This window comes from Vigna radiata, chromosome 5 (assembly GCF_000741045.1).
Source record: "Vigna radiata var. radiata cultivar VC1973A chromosome 5, Vradiata_ver6, whole genome shotgun sequence".
NCBI classification, from domain to species: Eukaryota; Viridiplantae; Streptophyta; class Magnoliopsida; order Fabales; family Fabaceae; genus Vigna; species Vigna radiata.
The window spans coordinates 28,351,185-28,372,449 of NC_028355.1; the positions used below are offsets into that span (position 1 = coordinate 28,351,185).

General features: G+C 32.5%; 2 protein-coding genes across 3 annotated transcripts; both read right to left on the reverse strand.

Moving 5' to 3' along the window:
- Positions 1 to 3,225: 3,225 nt before the first annotated feature.
- On the reverse strand, positions 3,226 to 5,764 carry LOC106761545. The gene is made up of 7 exons (XM_014645106.2): positions 5,633 to 5,764; positions 5,130 to 5,216; positions 4,768 to 5,010; positions 4,407 to 4,571; positions 4,220 to 4,273; positions 3,977 to 4,123; positions 3,226 to 3,700 (listed from the first exon to the last, which is right to left on the reverse strand). Exons 1-7 carry the CDS (start codon positions 5,762 to 5,764, stop codon positions 3,323 to 3,325), a joined length of 1,206 nt encoding a protein of 401 aa, XP_014500592.1. The 3' UTR covers positions 3,226 to 3,322.
- Positions 5,765 to 17,533: 11,769 nt separating this feature from the next.
- Positions 17,534 to 20,074, reverse strand: LOC106760571 (beta-hexosaminidase 2). Of its 2 annotated transcripts, none has more exons than XM_022781315.1 (2): positions 19,219 to 20,074; positions 17,534 to 18,637 (listed from the first exon to the last, which is right to left on the reverse strand). In XM_022781315.1, exons 1-2 carry the CDS (start codon positions 20,012 to 20,014, stop codon positions 17,712 to 17,714), a joined length of 1,722 nt encoding a protein of 573 aa, XP_022637036.1. In that variant the 5' UTR covers positions 20,015 to 20,074; the 3' UTR covers positions 17,534 to 17,711. The 2 variants fall into 2 exon arrangements, with proteins under 2 accessions (XP_022637036.1, XP_014499478.1); XM_014643992.2 differs by having other exon boundaries at positions 17,534 to 18,646.
- Between the last annotated feature and the right edge of the window lie 1,191 nt (positions 20,075 to 21,265).

A 21,265-nucleotide genomic window follows, 5' to 3' on the forward strand; every position in this document is an offset into this window, starting at 1 on the left:
CACTTTTATTCAATGTGGGACTTGGACTGGGTTAACAGGTCTTTCATCTTTATATAGTGCTCTATTTTCTCACTTTTATCCAATGTGAGACTTGGACTCGCACTTGCATTCCCAACAATCTCCCCCTCAAGGGTGAGTCCCTTCCACATTGGTACACTCCCCCTTCAACGGAAGCATTCCCATCCAACCACAACCACGAGTAGCCCTTTGTACCGCCGTTCATCTTAACGGGACACGCTTACCTAGAACCCTTTGTCAGGAATACTTTCGATACAGGAATCATTATACTCGTCTGAGCCGGTCACCAAGACTAACCATCGGCTCTGATACTACTGTTGGGTCTATCATGGAGGAGGTTCACCGGGGAGATACAAACACCAATGAGATATGAGCCCAACCATATAAAGGATTGACACCATTCTCTACCCAAAACCTTAAGGCAATGGGTTAACGGGTCTTTCATCTTTATATAGTGCTCTATTTTCTCACTTTTATCCAATGTGGGACTTGGACTCGCACTTGCATTCCCAACATACCTCTCGTAAAAGAGAGTGCTTAGCACTAAAAGACAGAAAATAGCCCCAGACCTGTAGCGGTCACTGGTGCTCAGCGGTGCTCTGTCACCGCGCAACGCTAGACAATTCACATTTTGGCCGTTCAATGACAAAAACTAGGGTTAAGCATCATACAAGAAACCTACACATTTTCAAACTATGATCTTTTTGAACTCATGCAATACTTAATCCGAAAACATGTTTCAAAGTCAAAGTGAATACTAATTTGTTAGAGTGACTGCAGAGGAATGGTTAGCGTGGGGTAACAAACCAATAGGGGATTGAATTGGTTTTTAATTTGAACGTGTGCCTTTTAAATTTCTACTCAATTAAACTTACTAAGCAAATAATAATAACAAATAAAGACAGTAAGGTTGAGAGAAATTTGCATAGATGATTTTATCCTGGTTCGGATCTTACCAATCCTACATCTAGTCGCCTATCTCAAAACAAGATAAGCAGTTCACCAATCAGAAAACAATTACAAACTACAATCACACGGATACAATTTGTAATAGTTTAGAAAACACCTCTCTTGAAGCCAAAATAGACGAGAAACACTTCCCTTAAACACACCAAGGGACAAACACCTCCTCCGAATACTTCACGAAGGATGAACACCTCCTTTGAGTCTTCACAAAGGATGAAACACTTCCTCTAAATACTTCACGAAGGATGACTTCCTCTTCCAAACACCTCCTTAGATGCACCGAGGATGAATCGACTATTCCTCTGTTAGCGTAGCAGCACTTTACCAACTCCACAGACACAAGTTTCTCAAGCCGAACAAGAACGCACAAGTCTCAAAGGTTTCTGAGTATAAGAGCACAAGGGAAGAGTTATTGATGAAGGAAAATGAAAGCCTACTTATAGACTCAAGCAAAAACTCTTTCGTTCTTCGTTTCTAGCCATTTAATGCTTTTAATCGATTAATATACTTGTTAATCGATTAAAAAGAGAACAATGAATAGTTCAACGGTTAGAAAACTCTAACAACCACCTTTAATCGATTAATCCACTTGTTAATCGATTAAAAGGTATTTTAATCAATTATTACAGAAGAAGCAGTTAGAGTTTTCAGCTCTTATCAGGATTAATCAATTAACACTAAGTTTAATCAATTAATACAATGTGTTTTTTACTCTGAACATCAATTTTGAAATATGAAAGTACATGGAATCAAAACCACTAAGAACCTAAGTCCTAAACATTAAGTGTTACCTTTGTCCAATTTTAAGTTGGATACAATTCATGCATAAATTATAAGTGTTACCTTTGTCCAATTTTCGTGAATTTTTGCCATGATGCTTTCATCCAATACATGATGTCGTAGCCGAACTAATCTTCTTATCACACTAAAATTGGTGAAAGAAAAATTAATATCATACAACTTTTATAGTCTCCATATACCATAAGAGAATATTATATTCACATTCACACCTTAGCCTTCACATTTTCAGAGAGAGGAACATACAAGAATATATATATATATATATAGAAAGAGGGAAACCAATGAAGAAATTTGTTTCTTGTAAATCTAAGAAACTTTCACGACCTTTTTCTCCAAGAATTTTTGGAGACTTTGAAGGATCAAGATCTTAAATATACATCAACACTCTAAGTGGTACACAAGTTACTAATAAGTGAGCAAAATCATGAAGCATAAAAGTTTTGATGATGCCCAAATGAAGTCTCAAGTGCTCTCTTTACAAGAAGACCTTCATGAAGACTTGTTTTATATGTTAAAACATTTGTAATTAGTAGTTTATGTATAGAGCTTAATATTTTGTTGACTCCTTGTAATTTATGCTTTAAAGTTCTCTTTGGAGTCAAAAAGCTCTGCAATAATCGATTAATTACTTAAGATAATCGATTATCAAAGAGAGGTTTTCCAAAATGCTAAAAACTCTAGTTTGACCTCTAGAATAATCGATTACCAGAGAATGATAATCGATTATGCATAATCGATTATGACTTGCAATAATCGATTATCATGACTAGCCGTTGGAGCTTTTTAGCATGTTTTTTACTGTTGTGCATTCATTAAATGGATAATCGATTACCTTAATGGGATAATCAATTATCATGAGAGAAAAGGCTAACAACGAATTTTTGGATGTGTCCTTGAGTGAGGTCTTTATAAAGATGTTTTAGACTTTCATTCTAACACACAATTGTACGTTTTAAACTGAGTAAAGTGTGACCTAGGATTTTTGTAACTCTTATGCTTTGACTTTGATAACTTGGTGTTGGCAACATCGAGAACTTTCACTGGAAGTGTGATTGAGTGTTGTTGTTGTTGAGTGAAGTCTTTCTTCCTTTGTGAAGATTCAAAGGAAGTGTTCATCCCTTGTGGTCTTTAGGGGAAGTGAGTATCATCTCTTAGGTTAACAAGAGAGGTGTTTCTAAACTCTTAAACTTGTTTTTCTGTGTGATTGTAACATTTTATTGGTATTTTGTAATAGTGGAATGTTAATCTCTATTTGGGATTAGCAACTGGACGTAAGGTCCTTGTGATCTGAACCAGTATAAAATCATTTGTGCAATTTTTTCTTCTCTTATTCTATTTTAATTGTTTAATTTATCCATTAAGATAAAATTGAAATAAAAATATAAAAGGCACACATTTGTAAAAGGAAACCAATTTATCTCCTTTTGTTTATTTGTTCACGTTAACCATTCCGGTGCACCGCTATGACAAACTAGACAAAAGAATGCCTACACATCTTTTTTTTTTTTTTTCAATTTTCTTTGTTTAACATGAATTATCAAGGGCAATTGGGGTTTCTACCAGGACCACCATAATAGAAGTAGTTACCCCAATCTCTAGCACTACCGGCACGAACATTGTAGCAGCTATCTTGCTCACTATGAGTGCCAAGGTCTTGTGGATCTCTAAGCTTGTTGTTACCATCAACAATCTGAATGTTCTTGAAGTAACTAGCCTTGCCAAAACCTTCCTCAGGGAAATGGCCACTTCCCATTTGAGTTGTGGTGTGTTGGCCATCAGATTCAGTATTCACAACCTCTCCTCCCCACTGAATCATTGAGGCACTGTCAGAAAGGTACGAGAATAGAGAAGCTGGCCAGTATCCCATGACATGGTCACTTCCATACTTCATCCACCAGTTACCATCTTTGGGGTCCTACATACACATTGGTTTTCCATAACAGACAACATCAGATGACTTTCTTCCATGTTATTAAATTTAGGACCCTTAAAACAATGTTGCATTCAAATATAATGAAATGTGTGTCAGAAATTCACTCAATTTATAATTAACAAGTGTGGTCTGCACAAAACAATGGTAGAATGTCCAATTTATACTAATGGTTTTGTTTGTTAAGTGCTGACCATATTTTTATGACAGAATGTCCAATATCAAGAGATAATATATAAAAAAAAGTATATAAAAATGTACCTTCCAGACCAGGATGCTGATATAATATTGGGAAGAGCTATACTTGGAAAGAGGGGAGATGCTTGCTCCTAGAGCTATATCACTGCTAGTTTGAACAAAGCCAGAGCAAAGGAGATTATAACAACCAGTAGTTTTATATGCATCACTCTGTCATGGTGGTGGAACAATTGAATCAGATGAATAAGAAACACAAAAGTAATTAAAGGAAAGGACACAATTTGAGTGCTTGAATTGATAACTCACTGTCCAATAAGTGAAGAGTCTAGTGTGGTTGTCTCCATACAATTGACGGCTGACCTGATTACCAGAACAGAAAAAAAAAAGAAATTGGAAATTGAAAGGAAGGTGATAAATCTAACCTTTATGAGGATGCTGAATTTGAAAACATTTGCAGACAGAAGATGACAATGGAGAAAAAATTTAATAATACCTGCCAACCTGCTTCAATGGTGTTGAGATCTTTACCAAAAGAGCCAGCCAGAATCCACATTTGAGACAGACTAAATTCATAGGGTTGTTGAACTTTTGGGTTCCAAACGTTTATGGTTGCCTTGGCTCCATAATACTTATCCCCCTCCACATAAGCTATGGCATGCTAAATGCTCCAAAAATACACAAAATCAGGAGAAATGAGGGTAGTTTTGGTCAGTAATTAGCAGTAGATTAAACTAGCTTCTTCTTTTGGATGTATATTCACAGGTTCCCTCCTTTGAAGGTTTGTACACACTCTCAACCTCCCAATTGAATTGGCTGTTACTGCATTACAAGTATGCATGGTAGAGCAGCAGTACCTCGTGGCCACTGTGAATGCTGAGGTCTGATAGAGGTTTCTCTGGTTTTGGCTGAGGGAAGCTCCTTTCCTTCTTCTTTCCAAATTGTTGAATAGAGCTTGCCCTTAGTATGTCCTTCTTTGAGGTCCTTCTGACAGGAATTGTTCCTTGAGGGCACCTTCCATTTTGGTGCCACAGCTGAGTAATAGGCTTCGAATTTGCAGAGACTTTGCTCTTCCCAAAAGGATGGAAATTTGGTTTCATCTGCATCAACAACCCGTGATTGTTTGAAATTCAAGTTTGAAGCGAAGGAAAGAGAAAGAAAAATGGAGCTAACCAGGGAAAGAATTTTGGATTATAGAATGAAAAGTAAAATTCTTCACCTGAATCTTGTGATTTTTGAGGTCAGGGTGATCCAAAGCTGGCTGGTGTGAGACAAGGACACAGTCAATAATATCTCCATCAGGACTCTGCTTTCACAACAACAGAAATGCAAATTACAAAGAATTATGTTCATGGATATGTACAAAAAGCAAACATAGAATCTGCTCAAAATTCAAGAACAAGTGAAAGAGACTAAAAGAAGTTCCCCAGGTGAGACAAAAAGGTCCATTGTTGTGCAAACACCATTTAGAAGCAATCAGTGAAAAGTGGAAGAGGCAAAAGAGAAATAAAAGTCATAAAAAAAGAAAACTTATTCTTGGACATACTTAACTGTTTTTTCATTTATTTGATATTATTTTTTTTTTCGAAAAATACAAAATTTTATATTTTTATAATTATTTTATTATTATACTCTGTTTCAAATAGATGTAAAAATATATTACGATACTATTACTCATTTAAAAAAGAAAAGAAAAGTAGCTTTTTCTTTCTCTCTGAATACCTTGATGGACCTTACGGGAGGCCTATTCAAGTTCTTCAATTGCTTCTGAACCTGAAGCTTCTGACTTGAATAAGCAAAAGCCGAAGGCACCACCACCAACATTAAAAGAAACAACAACACAACCTTCTCCATTGTACCAACCTTCCTAACCAAAAACATTCAACTCAATGAGAAATCTCTATATATTTAAAGTCAATATATATATATACACGAATTCTTTTTAATATTGTTTTTCAAATTTATCAATTTACTGTTTATTTAAGTTTAACCATTTTTTAAACTTAACAATTTAAATTATAAAACTATTTATAAAATAAATAAAAATTATTTATAATAAAATTATAAAAATTATTTGTATAGAATTTCATAATTATAATAATAATAATAATAACAAACAATTCTTTTATTTTTTTTATCATATAAAAATAAATACATTGAACATGCTTCTACTTGTTAAATTAAACTAAAAATATTAAACTAAAAATATTAGTGTTTATTACAAAATATATATTTTGTAATAAATTAAACTAAATGTATTGAACATGCTTATTGAAAAAAAAATTATCGATAAATTTATTAATAAAATATATTTTATTTATCGACAAAATATTTATTAATAATTTATATATTATTTATTGATAAATTATACCGTCGATAAAATTCATTAATTATTAAAATTTTAAAATATTAATTCATTTAAAACATTTTGTTAAAAAATAACTTCAATTATAAAAAACAATTATCTTAAATTTATGCTTTTATGATATAATATTTCTCATTATTAATTATTGATATTTTATTACTATTTTGATTTTTTTTAAAATATTTATTTTTAATTTTAGTTTTATATAAAATTTATTTATTAATTATTGATAATTTATTACGTTTTTAATTTTTTTTTTATTAATTAATTAATTCATTTAAATTTTATTAAGATAATTTTAATTATGGGAAAAGTTTTATCTCAAATTTTATTTTTATTGTAGTATAAGATCCTTTTCACCATTACTACAGAAAAATATTTATCCAAAATTTCTTGTTTCATTGTATAATATTTCTTACCATTAATTATTGATAATTTATTACTCTCTTAATTTTTGTGTTAATTAATTAATTAATTCATTTAAAGTTTATTGTTAAAAATAATTTTATTTATAAGAAAACATTTATTTCAAATTTTATGTGTATAAGATTTCTTTCATCATTAACTAGTGATAATTTATTACTCTTTTAATTTTTGTGCTAATTAATTAATTCGTTCTTTTATATTTGATTCATAAAATTAATTTTAATTAATGGAAAACATTTATCTCAAATTTTATTTCTATTATAGTATAAGATTTTTTTCACCACCAATTATTAATATTTAGTTACTCTTTTAATTTTTGTGCTAATTAATTGTAATTTCTGAATTTTTGTGTTTATTACCGAAAAAATATTTATCCCAATTTGTATAATATTTTCTCACCCTTAATTTATTGATAATTTATTATTTTTCTAATTTTTACGTTAATCAAATAATTATTTATTTAAATTTTATTTTAATTATAAGAAAAAATTTATTTCAAAATTTTATTTCTATTATAGTGTAATATTTTTTTCATCATTAATTAGTGAAAATTTATTACTCTTTTAATTTTTATTGCTAATTAATTAATTCATTTTTTTAGATCTTATTGATAAAAATAATTTTAATTATAGGAAAAAATTTATCACAAATGTTATTTCTATTTTAGTGCAAGATTTTTTTCATCATCAATTATTGATATTTTATCGTTCTTTTTATTTTTGTGTTAATTAATTAATTCATTCATTTAGATTTATTAACAAAACTAATTTTAATTATAGAAAAATAATTATATCAAATTTTATTTTTATTATAGTATAAGATTTTTTTCAATATTAATTATTGATATTATGTTACTCTTTTAATTTTTGTGTTAATTAATTGGAAATGCCGAATTTTTGTGTTAGTTATAGGAAAAAAATTATTTCAAATTTCTTGTTTTATAGTATAATATTCTCTCATCATTAATTATTCATATTTAATTACTCTTTTAATTTACAGAACGGAACTTCTCTTCTTCACAGATTGTATTGGGCTATGAAATAAGAGCCACCGTCTTCATAGCGATGGAGCCTTCTGTACTGAAGATAATGCAAAAAGTCCTTTGTGGAAATGCATGGTCGTCTTCTATCAGAAAATTGAGGTAGAGAAGAGGTTAAACATAGTAATACTTATTTGAAAATGTATTTTGTTAAATTTACTCTGATTAATTTACATACTTCTTGTTTTTAATTGAAAATATACTTTTATCAACCATGACAATGCCAATAAATTAATTGATAAATAATTAATTTTAAAATCTAAGAAAATAATTAATTGAACAATAATTTTTAGAAAGTGAAGATGAATTTTATTTTTAAAAAGAAGTGAAATCAATCTATTTTGATCATTATTATTTTTGTCTCTTTTTATATTTTCAATTCTATTTTGTTTATTTAATATTAGATTAAATAGGGTTTTGGCCTTTAATTTTCTATAAAAATTATAAGTGGTCATTCTTCAAAATTTCAGATCAATTTAGGTCCCATCTTTAAAAATATGAGGATGAAGTATTTTTAACCAAATTTTATTAAATTTATGTGACGTTTTAAACATGTACATCTTTTTCCGTTAACACCAAACAAAAATGTGTCAAATGATATAAACAATTCAAATATTATAATGAAATGCGTTTGAAACATTAAATAAACTTAATAAAAGTTGTTTAAAACATCTAAATCCACACATTTCTAAAATTTGAAAATTAAATTGGATTAATTCAATTTCCAATAAAGGTTAATAAATCAAAAATATAATTAATCATTTAATTTTTATTTATTATTTTTTTATCACCTTAAACCTTCACTATAATTTTTATAAAAACTAATTAGTTAAAAATCAATTTTATGTTAATCGGTAGACAACCTTGATATTAATTTGATTGTGTCAATGTTAATGTTTATCAAATTTGTTAAATGAAATTTAGTTAATTCTATAATACACAAAATATGATTTTTATGTGTATTTTTTAATGCAGCAAATATATAAATTTATATTTTATTCTAATTTAGTTTGTCTTATAAAATAAAACTATTAATTTTTAATCTTATTTTAACTATTTTTTAATGGTTAAATTAATTGGTAGATTGAATTCCTAAACTTTAAAGTGAGGTGCTTCAATGACACGAAACATGATAAAAATAGTATGTATATATATAAATAAATAAATAAATAAGGTGTTCAGTAAGAAAATAGACAACAAATGAAAAAAAAATTCCTAAACAATGGGAAGGCATCCAAATAAGGCATTCTTGAGCGATCCCCGTCGCCTCATCGGCCGGACCAGTTCCCAGCAGCTCTCTCCGCCGTCTTCCTTCGCCGTGAACCTCGGCAGCGGAGGTCGCGATTCAATCCGGTCCTGCCTCATCTTAATGTCACTTAACTCCATTTGCAAGGGAAACTTCATCCCCGCCCCAAACACCTTGTTATACCGCCGCCGGCAACTCTCGCTCCTCCGGCAGTGGCTCTCCCTCCCGGACGGCGACCGGAGCCACGCCACGAAGCCATTGGTCCGACCCGAAGACTCGGACCTCAACAGAACCCGGGTCTCGCTTTCGGATCGGCGTGTTATGACTTTGCCGCAGAAAACGATGTCGTCGGGGACGTCACTGGAAACAGAAGCTGTTGCGGGGAATTCGAATTCGGAGCGTTCCATAACGGAAACAGTTATTAGTTAAGCACCGATTTTGTAAGAGAATCAATGTTTTGGTTTGAAGCGTTGAGAATAACTGAAGTGTTGTAACACAGAAACAAATATATATAGTTCAATAAAAAAAGAGAAAAAACAAAGAAAATAATAAACACACCGGTGTTTTTTCTAACGTTAGAGTTACGAGATTTGTTTCTAGAATGCGTAAATAGAGAGATAGAGAGACCCAAAGTAATTGACGGAGTCATGGGAGTGAAAACTTTTTTTGCATATTATATATTTCTTTCACCTGACTTTGAGAAATTCTAGAGAACTAATTATATTATAGTGTATATATATATATATATATATATATATATATATATATATATATATATATATATATATATATATATATATATATATATATTAATTTGATAACTTTGTTCACTTTCCTATTAAATAGTCAACATTCAATAGAACATGTTTAAAGTAAATCAGGGTTTAATTTGTATAACTAAGATCTTCAATTTAAATTTTATATAAAATAGTAATTAACGGAAAGAGAACACCCGTTTCATCTCTCTAGATAATTCCATCTAAGTATTTGTTTTTGCAGATAATCTATTTTTATTAATGATTGTAAAACATCTCTCGTCATTTTAATTTTAGCATGTTTGTTTGGGATAATTATTATACGAATAATAGTCAATTTAAAAGAAAAAAAAAGGTTAATTTGATTGTTTTCTAGAAATTAAATATGCCTCTTTGGTTTTAAGAAACTTAAAAGAAAAAGGGGAACCAGCAAGCTAATGTTTAAACTCTTAAGAGTAGAGATAATGTTATAATAATATGATGGATTTGTACTTAATTAAGAGCACAAATAAAAATTTAATTTTATGTATATCCTTGAGGACCTTGGCATTTTTAAATGATCCATTGATAGATGTTGTTTTGTCTTAGGGCAATGGTACAATGACATGCCTACGTGGCAAAAACATTCAAATGACACACTACTTTTCACCTTTTTCTTCCAAAATTACTCTTTTATCTTCAATAAATGTTAAAAAGAAGTGGAATCCACCGTGTCAAATGAATGTTTTTTCAAAAGTGTGTGTCAAAATATCTTTATTCTTTTTCTTAATATATTTTGGGTTTAGGGTTACTAGAAGTTTTGACTAAAAGCTTTTGTTATGTCTTTGTTTCCATTTTTACCAATATAGTATTGAGTGGGTAGAGATTTGGTGGATATCATCATTTGGTGTGAAAGGTTATTATATCTATTGTTCTTGAGAGACAGCAATGAAGAGAAAATTAAGTGGGCATTGTGTGGATGTTTGATTGACTTGAACCTCAAGATTGTATGTTTGTGTGTGTGAAGAATGAGAAGCTGTAATATGATCTGTTTCATGATGGATTTTGTAGATTTCTAGTGTCACAGGTGACGAAAACGCGGCTTTGGTTAAGCTATTCTAGATTTTTTCTTTTTAATTTTCTCATACCTATAAAAAATTAAAATTTGTAACCTAAACATGTGATGAAAGGTCAACGTGCTGAGTATCATTCATTAAGCAAATAGTAAATTAAATTCATTAATTCATAGTTTACATAACAATCAACATTGGCATTAGACAAAAAAAAAATTAACAAATGTGAGAGGAGACGTATAATATTTAGAAAATTTACTTTATTCCTCACTTTTTTTTATATAAAAAGTACTGTAATTTCTTAAAATTAAAAAAAAACTTTAATTTATGAATATTTATACATCAATAGTATGTTTTAATATTTTATAATTAATGTTATTGAAGTTTCGGTTTTCTGATCCTTAGGTTTTAGATTTTATAACTATTTTCGGGTAGGGATTCATTCTTACCTTCGAGGAGTTCTATAAATATTTAGGATTTCCCTTCTCTCTAATGTAACAAAAAATAATACAATACAAAGTTCTCACAAAGATTAAAAAACTTTCTTACCTTTTCCTGGACCAAGCAACACAGTTGCCATGGAGCCTTCATGCATGTGCTATGGTTCGCTAATGAGCCAAGTGTGCCTCTTTGCAGAGGTCTTTTGATTTTGGAAGACTCTAGCGCATCTTTGGCCTTTGAGTCGTGGGCCCCCTCACTTCGAGCTTCTATCTTTAAGCAAGTATTGGGCCTTGCTGATTTTAATATGGTATCAAGTTTGTACCTGTTCTGCCCCTACCTCCGTTGTGCTTAATTTCCTTGGTTTCTTGACATCATAGAGAACATTGATCAACTTAATAACCCTTCCAGCCCCTTCTATCTTCTTTCTGGAGAAAACCCATGTATCTCCCTTATTTCACAAGTTCTAAATGAATCCAATTATACTTCTTGGAGCAGAAGTATGAGAATAGCTCTCCTCTCCAAGAACAAACTGAAATTCATTGATGGAGGAATCAAGAAACCTCACAAAGACGACCCTTTTTTTTATTCTTGGGAAAGAAGCAACATGATGATGTTATCTTGGATCATCAAGACTCTCTCATCCCAAATGACAAAGAGTGTTATGTACGTGGAAAATGCTCAAGAACTGTGGGAAGAGTTAAAGGAAAGATTTTCCAAAGGTGATCACTTCAAATTTTCATATTTACTTCAAGAAATACACTCTATCAGACAGGGAGAAAGGAGTGTGAGCCAATACTTCATAGTTTTGAAAATCCTATGGGAAGAGTTGGAATTTCTTAGGCCTATTCCACGTTATAGTTGCAAGATCCCTTGCAGTTGTGATCTGTCCAAAGCTTCTCACAAATGTATAGAAATGGAACATGTTATTTGTTTCTTAAAAGGTTTAAATGAATGCTACAACACTGTGAGAACATAGATTCTATTGATGGAACCTCTACCCAGCATCAACTGTGTCTTTTCTCTTATTATGTAGCAAGAAAGGCAAGGAAAACATGAGTCTAGCCTTACTAATCAGAATGAGATCAAAGTTTTTGCAAATACTATCGAAAGACAGAGCCAATGGAAGAATGAACAAAACTGGAAGGCCGCTGGACGTGGTTCTGGAGCTCACAGCCAAGGGAGAGGGAGAGGGAGAGGAAGAAATCCCAATTTTGGAAAACAATATTCCTATTGTCATAAAATGAATCACACGATTGACGAGTGTTATTCTAAGCATGGTTATCCACCATGGTATAAAAGGAATGACAATAATAGTCAAGGAAAGGTTGGACAAAGTGATCGGGGATCTGCAGGTGCTTACACTGCCTCGGTTGAGACACAAATCAACTAACAAAACAACAACAATGTTGTTCAGAATTCTTTTACCCTAGAACAGATGAAGAAAATTTTACAGATTATATAAAAGATTGATAGTCATGCTCACAACATCAGGCAAATACATAAAGATGTTGCAGTTAGGACAAATAGCAGTTCATTACTTTTTATAAAATAAAACCTATATCTGTAAAATTACCAAACAATTCCACTGTTACAGCCCATTATGTAGGAACTGTACATTTTTCCAAACATTTCACTACTTTTAACGTTTTGCATATTCCTGAATGTACTTTTAATCTCATATTCGTTCAAAGCTTGACCAAAGATATAAATTACACTCTAACTTTTTTCTCTAAGATGTGTCAGATTCAGGACAACTCCACATTGAAGATGATTGGCTGTGATAATGTCTACAAAGGGCTTTACTACCTACAATCCTTTGGAAGAAATCTCACACCTACCTTTGCTTCTACTTTGGAAAATAATAGGAATAAATTTGACTCTAGAGCTAAAAAGGGTGTTTTTCTAGGCTACAAAAATGGAGTAAAGGGATACATCGTTCTTGACATCAATAATAAGGAAATTTTTATAAGTAAAAATGTTATCTTTTATGAGGATATTTTTCCCTACAGAAATGAACAAAGCAATAAGGCTAATTTTGATCCTAGTGAAGACATTATACCCTTCCTTGATGATCTATCCTGCAGCTATGAGAAGAGCTTGGTTGAGAATAGAAGAAATGACCAAATCTTTGCTCAGAACATTGATGTCAATCCAAATAATGCCAATCTTACAGAAGAGGAAGATCTTCATAATAAGAGGAGGTCAAACAGAGTTAAAAGAACTCCTGAATATTTAAAAGATTACATACATCAGGCTGACCAATCCTCATCCACCTCTTTATGCATCAAAAACGGTTTGGAAACCCCTTATCCCATCACTAATGTCCTATCTTATGAATCCTTATATGATAAACAGTTAAAGTACACCTTAGCCATAACTGCTAGTAAAGAACCCAACTCCTATAATGAGGCTAAAAACAATGTTGAATGGATGGATGCTATGTAGAGGGAAATCAAGACTCTGCAAGACAATGGTACATGGTTTTTAACCCAACTTCCTCCTGGAAAGAAACCCATTGGGTGTAAATAGGTTTACAAAATCAAATATAAGGCTGACGGTACAGTGGAAAGGTATAAGGCCAGATTGGTTGCCAAAGGGTACACCTAACAAGAGGAAATAAATTTTTTGGATACCTTTTCCCCTGTTGCTAAACTTACTTTTGCTAGATTGCTTATTGCTCTTGATGCCTCAAAGAACTGGTTTCTGCATCAGTTGGATGTGGACAACGCTTTCTCACATGGGGACCTAAATGAGGATGTTTACATGGATCCTCCTCCTGGCTTGAATACAGACACTAAAGGACAGGTTTGCAAATTGACTAAATCTCTCTATGGCCTAAAACAGGCCAGTAGACAATGGTTTGACAAACTATCTACCTTTCTTATTTCGGCTGGTTATATTTAATCTAGTTCTGACCACTCTTTTTTTTTATCAAAAGTACTTCAACAAAGTTCACAGCCCTACTAGTGTATGTAGATGACATTGTTTTGACAGGAAATTCTATGAATAAGATTAATCACATAAAAACTCTACTGCATCATCAATTTCAAATTAAAGATCTGGGAGAACTCAAATACTTTTTAGGATTTGAGGTTATGCCTTGGATATCCTTGAGGAAACAGGAATGATGGGAAGCAAGCCATGCTCCACACCGTTTCTAAGTGATACTAGTTCTCTATACAAGGATGAGAACTATCTTGATGATCTTAGTGCATATCGCAGATTGATAGGGAAGCTCTTTTATCTTAATAATACTAGACCCAATTTGTGCTTTACTATTAACCTTTTGAGTCAATTTATGCAGAAACCTACTAACTATCATTATCAGGCTTTGCAACATGTCCTTAGATACGTAAAACATAGTCCCTCAGAAGGGCTTTTCTTTGCTGCTAACTCTGATGTTCAAATCAAAGGCTTCAGTGATTCAGATTGGGCCACCTGCCCTTGCACACGAGGAGATCTACTATAGGGTACTGCATATTTCTGGGTTCCTCCCTTGTATCATGGAGATCTAAGAAGCAAAGTACTATCTCCAGGTCCTCTAAAGAAGCTGAGTATTGCGCCCTTGTTGCTATTGTTTCTGAAATACAGTGGCTTCACTATCTTCTTCAGGATCTTCAGATTCAGCCTATAGCTACCACAGTCCTCTATTGTGACAACAACTCTACAAGGCACATCGCTCACAACCAGAGCTTCCATGAGCGGACTAAGCACATAGAGTTGGACTGTCATGTGGTGTGTGAGAAGATTCAGGCTCAACTTTTGCGTCTCCTTCCTGTTTGTTCCGAAGAACAATTCGTTGGTGTATTCACCAAGTTTCCTTACCGCACACGTTTTAAAACTATCCCAAGCTTGGATTAGTGAATATTGACCATCCAGCTTTAGGGGTGGGTATTGAAGTTTCAGTTTTCTGGTTGTTAGGTTTTAGATTTTATGACTGTTTTCGGTTAGGGATTTATGAATCTCGATTCTCTCTTCTCACCTTGCAGGAACCCTATAAATATTTAAGGTTCCCCTTCTCTCTAATGTAACAAAAAATAATATGATACAAATTTCTCACAACGATTAAAAAGCTTTCTTACCTTTTCCTGAACCAAGCAACACAGTTGGTGCTTTTCCTTTCTTTTTCCAGACGTCTCCCTTTGTTGTTGTCATGGAGCCTTCACGCATGTGCTCTCGTTCGCTGATGAGCCAAGTGTGCCTCTCTGTAAAGGTCTTTTGATTCTAGAAGACTCTAGCACATCTTTTGTCTTTGAGTCGTGGACCTCCTCACTTCGGGCTTCTATCTTTAAGCAAGTATTTGGGCCTTGTTGATTTTAATAAATGTAATTATCAATCAATAATTGTAAATATTATATTATTATAATTTATTTATTTGTAGGTTCTTAATGTTAGTTATAATCTATTGCTAGCAATTGATATATATATATATATATATATATATATATATATATTATTACGTCATTATCTTACTTTCAATACAATTTTTACTTAATATTAAAACACTTAACTTTTAAAACACTAGTGTATGACACTAGTTATTTTGGACATTATATTCTAATTTCACAACCGAAACATATTCAAACGAAACGAAGTAGAAAAAAAAGTCTTATGGCTTCAATTTCAAACTAAAACATAAACTTCTATATTGGACTTTGATTGTCTTCAAAACCGAAACAAGAAACAATAAACAATGATGAAAAATAAAATAAATAAAAGAAAAAAAAATTCAACTTTGATAATATTTGAAATATAATTCCTTTTTTATTTTAAAAATAATTTAAATATAAGGGGTAAAAGATACTTTAATCCTCTAAAAACCTGAAGCATATAAATGAATAAGCTTTGATTTGTAGAGAACCGAAGTCTCTTTTCCACTTAAATTTAAATTATTTTTAAAATAAAATGGATGTCTAATTCTCTTTTTATGCTTTGGTTACTATAATCGATTTGTTTTTTGTTTTTCTTTCTAACTTTATAAGAAACTTGGACAAAAAGAAAACAACCAAAATCAAGAGATAAAAGACAATAATTTCAATTAGTATATAAAAAGATAGTTGCAAAGTATGTAATTCAATTAAATTATAGTGTGCTGAAAATAGATTTGTTTGTATGAAAACATTGTAAAATATATTGAGAAACAATTTGTATTACTAGATAAGTGACTTTTAGATTATTGAACTATGTTGGAGTTCGAATTCACGACTTTTCTCTCTCTTGCATCAAATCTATTTGTTAGAATAAAATCATCTATAAGACTAATATGTCTAAACGCTTTCATATGTTTTGAAGTTTAACAAAACAACATTAAACGAAATGTGAATATGAAGAAGTCATTACTAAAATATTAGAATAGCAAAATCTTAAATGATAAACTCATACGTCTCTATGGAATGTTGTTTTTCATGTTAGACAAAATTTAACGCTATTAAAGTGATGTACTAAATTCATTACTTTCTAAAGTTAGGGACCAAACAAAATCAAACTTTTCAACAAAGACTAATTACAATTTTACATTATAATTAAAGGAACAAAAATATATTTAACTAATAAATTTTTGTTGGTCAATTGGTTATACAACTCGGGAAGATGATAAAATTAGAATTTTACATTGAAGAAGCGTGTCCATGAAGAGCAGAAGAGTACTTTGATTCTATGTGATAACAACTTAATCATACAATCATTCAAAAATCCAATGTTTCAATTGGAAAAACAAACATATTGACATAAGATTTCATTTTTTGAAGACTTGGTGAAGGAAGGAATTGTCAAGTTGAGCTGCTGTAAATCACATATTCAAGTTGTAGAAACAATGACCTAGCCTCTCAAATTGGAGCAATGAGTATGCTAGGTATGATTGAAGCATCAAAACCAAACTAAATGCCATAGCATATAGTTTAAGGGAGGAAATCTTGAGTGTTAGGAGATATGCTTGTTGCTTTTATGTTGTTATTCTTCTGTTTTAGTTTGTTTCAATTCAGTGAAATAATTGATTAGTTTTCTAACCACCCGTGTTGTTGAGCATGTAAATTGTGGTTGTGATTATTGCTTTATTTGTATAGATATATAAAGCCAACCTACGGTTTTGAATGTAATAATGCATTCCTTCATCATACACATTACATTGTAATACGATCTGTTTTCAAGATTTCTCACCTTGCTATAAAACACACCATTCAAACACCTAAAATCCCAACATAAACATTGATTATAGTCTTAATCTATCAAGAAACCAGCTCTAGGCAGATCAATTGAAATCAAGAACTGCATAAATATATGTAAAAATTTAATATTACTTCACAACTACAATCACTCATCATACAACAATAGGTTTTTCAAAGAGTCATACACAGCTATAAGACATATTTTGACATAGTATTGTTTTTGCTAGAAGCAAGCGAAAGAAAAAGTTTGCTTGAATATCTTCTTTTTATTGTTTTCCTTCCATTTCATGACAGAGAAAGAATGCAACTGGGCTTAATGAACTGTATTGCACATACCAGGGTTCCTAACACACCAAAGGGGCTGAATTGGTTCAGCCCCTATTCCTCTACTTACCATTCTGCTTCTCCATTCATTCAGTCTATCTGTGACCTCTGCATATCTTTTCACACCCTTTTCATCCTTATTTCCTGACCACAACGACTCAGCCAATGCACAAGTTCTTGGCCAAATTCTTGCATCCAAAACAGTAGAATCAGCTTGTTCAGACCACAGTGCTACTTCCCCACCCAAAACCAATTTTGCCTCTTCCTCATTCAACCCATATGCTATATCATAATTGTATATGGTTTGCCATGTCTTGAAAGGTCCACACCAAGAGCCACCGTTGTCTTTGTCGTCCCCATTTTGCCGATCATAGGCACTGTTGTTCCCTACAAAGTCACCATGGCCACAATCCAAGTAATAGAAGTCTGATGATGACACAATGGTGCGGTATCCCAAAGAAACTATCCTTTTAGTGTTGTTGTGTCCATTTCTCCATGTCTGCAAAATCACATGCTCCTTGGGAAGAATTGTGGATGAAACATTGACTCTTTCATCCAGTAAAACATCTTCCCAATAGACAACGGTGCGGTTGAGGGACAAAATGAAAGGGAGAGTGTTGTTGATAAACATCTCAAGAATTTGGCTGAGAGTTCCACCATCTGATAGATGTTTCTGAATTTTGGGATCTGTTTTCCAGCAACCTGGTATAATCTCATCAGCACCTGAGTGGTAAAATGTTTCTGGGAACAATGTGGCCGTGTCACGTATTACATTCTTTAGGACTTGGTATGTCTTGAGGTTTAGAGGGTTCAAATGACCTGTTCCTGGTTCTGCAGCAAGGATATCGCCGCTAGCTGGCCACCAGAACATGTTGGCACAAGTTACAATCTCAGGGTAGGCTAAAGCCCAAGATCCTGTGTGCCCTGCAAAGCAGTTCATTCATACCAATCAGTGACCATAATTATCATATCTCGTGAAAGAGGAAAACAGAAAGTATAGTATCACTACAAATTCTCAAAAAGTTTCTCTTCTAATCTACAGATTTTGGATACTAAAGTAGTTTACTAATATAAGTTATAAATTACCGATCCAAATCCGTAAAAAGTATATATAGAAAATCATAAATTCTAGTATGTAATTATAAGTAGGTACAAATTTTAATGTTTTAAAACATACAAAAGCCTAATTGATTTATAAATTTGCCACATGATTACAAGAGTTCTTTCTGTCAAAACACAAAAGCCTACTAAGTTTTAATGTATTGAAATTGAACACGTGGTAACTTTACCTGGAGATTTTGGTTAATTAATTGATCATAATTCCGTGAATGTCAAAACATACAGAAAGAAACAGACACAAGAATCAAACACATATAATTCTTTAATTTATTGTTCTTAAGCTGAAATTTTTCAATGCAACGTAGGCTCCAAATAAAAAGACAAAATAAAAAAGAGCAACCAAAATACAGTTCAAAAGTAAAAGAAATTGAACTAACCAGGTGCGTCAATCTCAGGCAGAACACGAACCCCATGATCGAGACCAAACTGCACGATAGTTTTAACATCCTCTGGTGTGTACACCATGTGAGAAGCATAAGCACCCTTTTCAGCCAAAGAAGGCTCAGAAGGAAGCACAAGTGGAAAAGATTGTGCGTCCGTGAGATGCCAGTGGAAGACGTTGAGCTTGTTCATGCTCATGGCTTCCACCGTCCTCAACAAGTCCTTAACGGGGTAGTAGTTCCTCGACGTGTCCAACGTGATCCCACGGTGGGCATAGAGTGGGGAATCCCACACACGCACTCCCACTGCAACAGACGAGGGACGACCCCATACAAGCTGGGAGAAAGTTTCAAGTCCTCGTATGGCGCCCCACGTCGTGTTGGCAGTGAGGATGGCTGAAGAAGGGAGAATGGAGAGGGTGTAGGACTCGTCGACACCGTGGACGAGTCCTGCATCAGGATCTTGGACGACGACGATGAGGAACTCTAATGGTGGAATGCTTTTGGAGATGTTGACATCTGGGGGGACAAGTGGGTGGTGGTGTTCGGATATTACGAGGTTTTGGTAGCGGGTGATGGCGGCGGACAGGTGTTTGTTGTGGTGAGGAGTGGGGGTGGTGATGGTGAAGTTGGAAGCAATGAGGATGGCTTGATATGGTGGGGCCCACGTGAGGTTTCTGGGCTTGGGCCACACGTTGATGATGGTGGTTGAGTTTGCATTATTGAGTGCGAAACACGAGCATGAGAAGAGGAAGAGAAGTGATAAAAGGAGTGTTGTTTCTGGTTTTTTCATGGTGATACGATTGTGTTGGAATGTTTGGTTGGAGTTAATGATTATATATATACGAGGAATTTGTGTCTTGAAAATGGATGGAAGTGGTTTAAGAGTCAGCAGTTCTTTGTTTGTCTGCTGTTTGTCTGGTTGTTGATTGGACTATGTGTGTTGACACTTGCTTTGTTTCATTGCATATTGATTTAGAAGGAATCAATTGTTTAGAGCAATGGACTGCACTGATAAATTGTGAATAAAGTTTTAGATAAAGCTGAAAGAATTAGAACATTTAACCCTCTTCTGACCACTTGAAATAATAAGTCCAAGAAAAGAACACTATTAGAAAAAACTTTTTTTAAAAACACTTTTTAAATAATTTTTTGACAATGTATACGTGACAGTTTGTGATTGGTCCTTTTTAAATATTTTTAAACATAAATTCAAATAAATCACGAAAATAATGATACGTGTTCCGTTGTAAAAAAATGTTATTAAAATATTATTGTCCTTGCAAGAAAGGAAAATTTGCAGGTAGAAAACGTTGGAGTGAAAGGCAAATGACGTCGTTTAACGAAAGAGTTGTAGGCCTTCTATGTTTAACTAAAGATTACTTTTGTTTCATTCTAACTAAGCATTTGGATGATTAGAAAATAGTTGCCGGCCACCCTCAACTGAAAATAGGACATTCATTAATACTTGCCGGCAATTATGTGTTCCATTTTCCTATTTCTAGATGATCACTGATGTTCAATAATTAATTAAGATTAGAAACACACTCTCAAATGTTCACTTATGCTTTTTCTTTTTAATTATAAAATCATTTTATTTTCAGCCTAGCTATTTCAGTCTTTAAAGACTTGCATAATAAGAAATTAACTAAAAAAAGGTGTTTACAGTTTAAGAATTTGGCAATTAAAAATTAAAAACAGAGAATAAAAATGCAAGTCACCTCCTAAATGTTCTTTAATTTATTCTTTCTTTTTAGAGAGAAAAAAAATAGATCATGCATGAGATGGGAGTGTCTTGGAAGAATCCAAATTATCCCGTTTTAGTAAATTGGTGATAAAAAATTATGTTCTAATATTGTCACATATTCAGTTCATTATAAGGTCTCATATATTCATTTCATTATAAGGTGTATAAGGTTTTAGAAAATTTAAGTATGAATCTAAGTATAATATTGAATAGAATTGAAAAAATTAAGTAACATATAAAAAAGAAGATATATAAACTCAGTGACATAAAGTTTTGGATTGAAGAAGATGTGTAGGT

Coding starts and splice junctions, on each gene's coding strand:
- LOC106761545 (XM_014645106.2), bottom strand. CDS start 5,764: ATGGAGAAGGTTGTGTTGTTGTTTCTTTTAATGTTGGTGGTGGTGCCT. Junction 5,217..5,632: donor CTCCCGTAAGGTCCATCAAG/GTATTCAGAGAG, acceptor TTGTGAAAGCAG/AGTCCTGATGGAGATATTAT. Junction 4,572..4,767: donor GCATTCACAGTGGCCACGAG/GTACTGCTGCTC, acceptor TGGAGCATTTAG/CATGCCATAGCTTATGTGGA.
- LOC106760571 (XM_014643992.2), bottom strand. CDS start 20,014: ATGAAAAAACCAGAAACAACACTCCTTTTATCACTTCTCTTCCTCTTC. Junction 18,647..19,218: donor GCCTGAGATTGACGCACCTG/GTTAGTTCAATT, acceptor ACTGCTTTGCAG/GGCACACAGGATCTTGGGCT.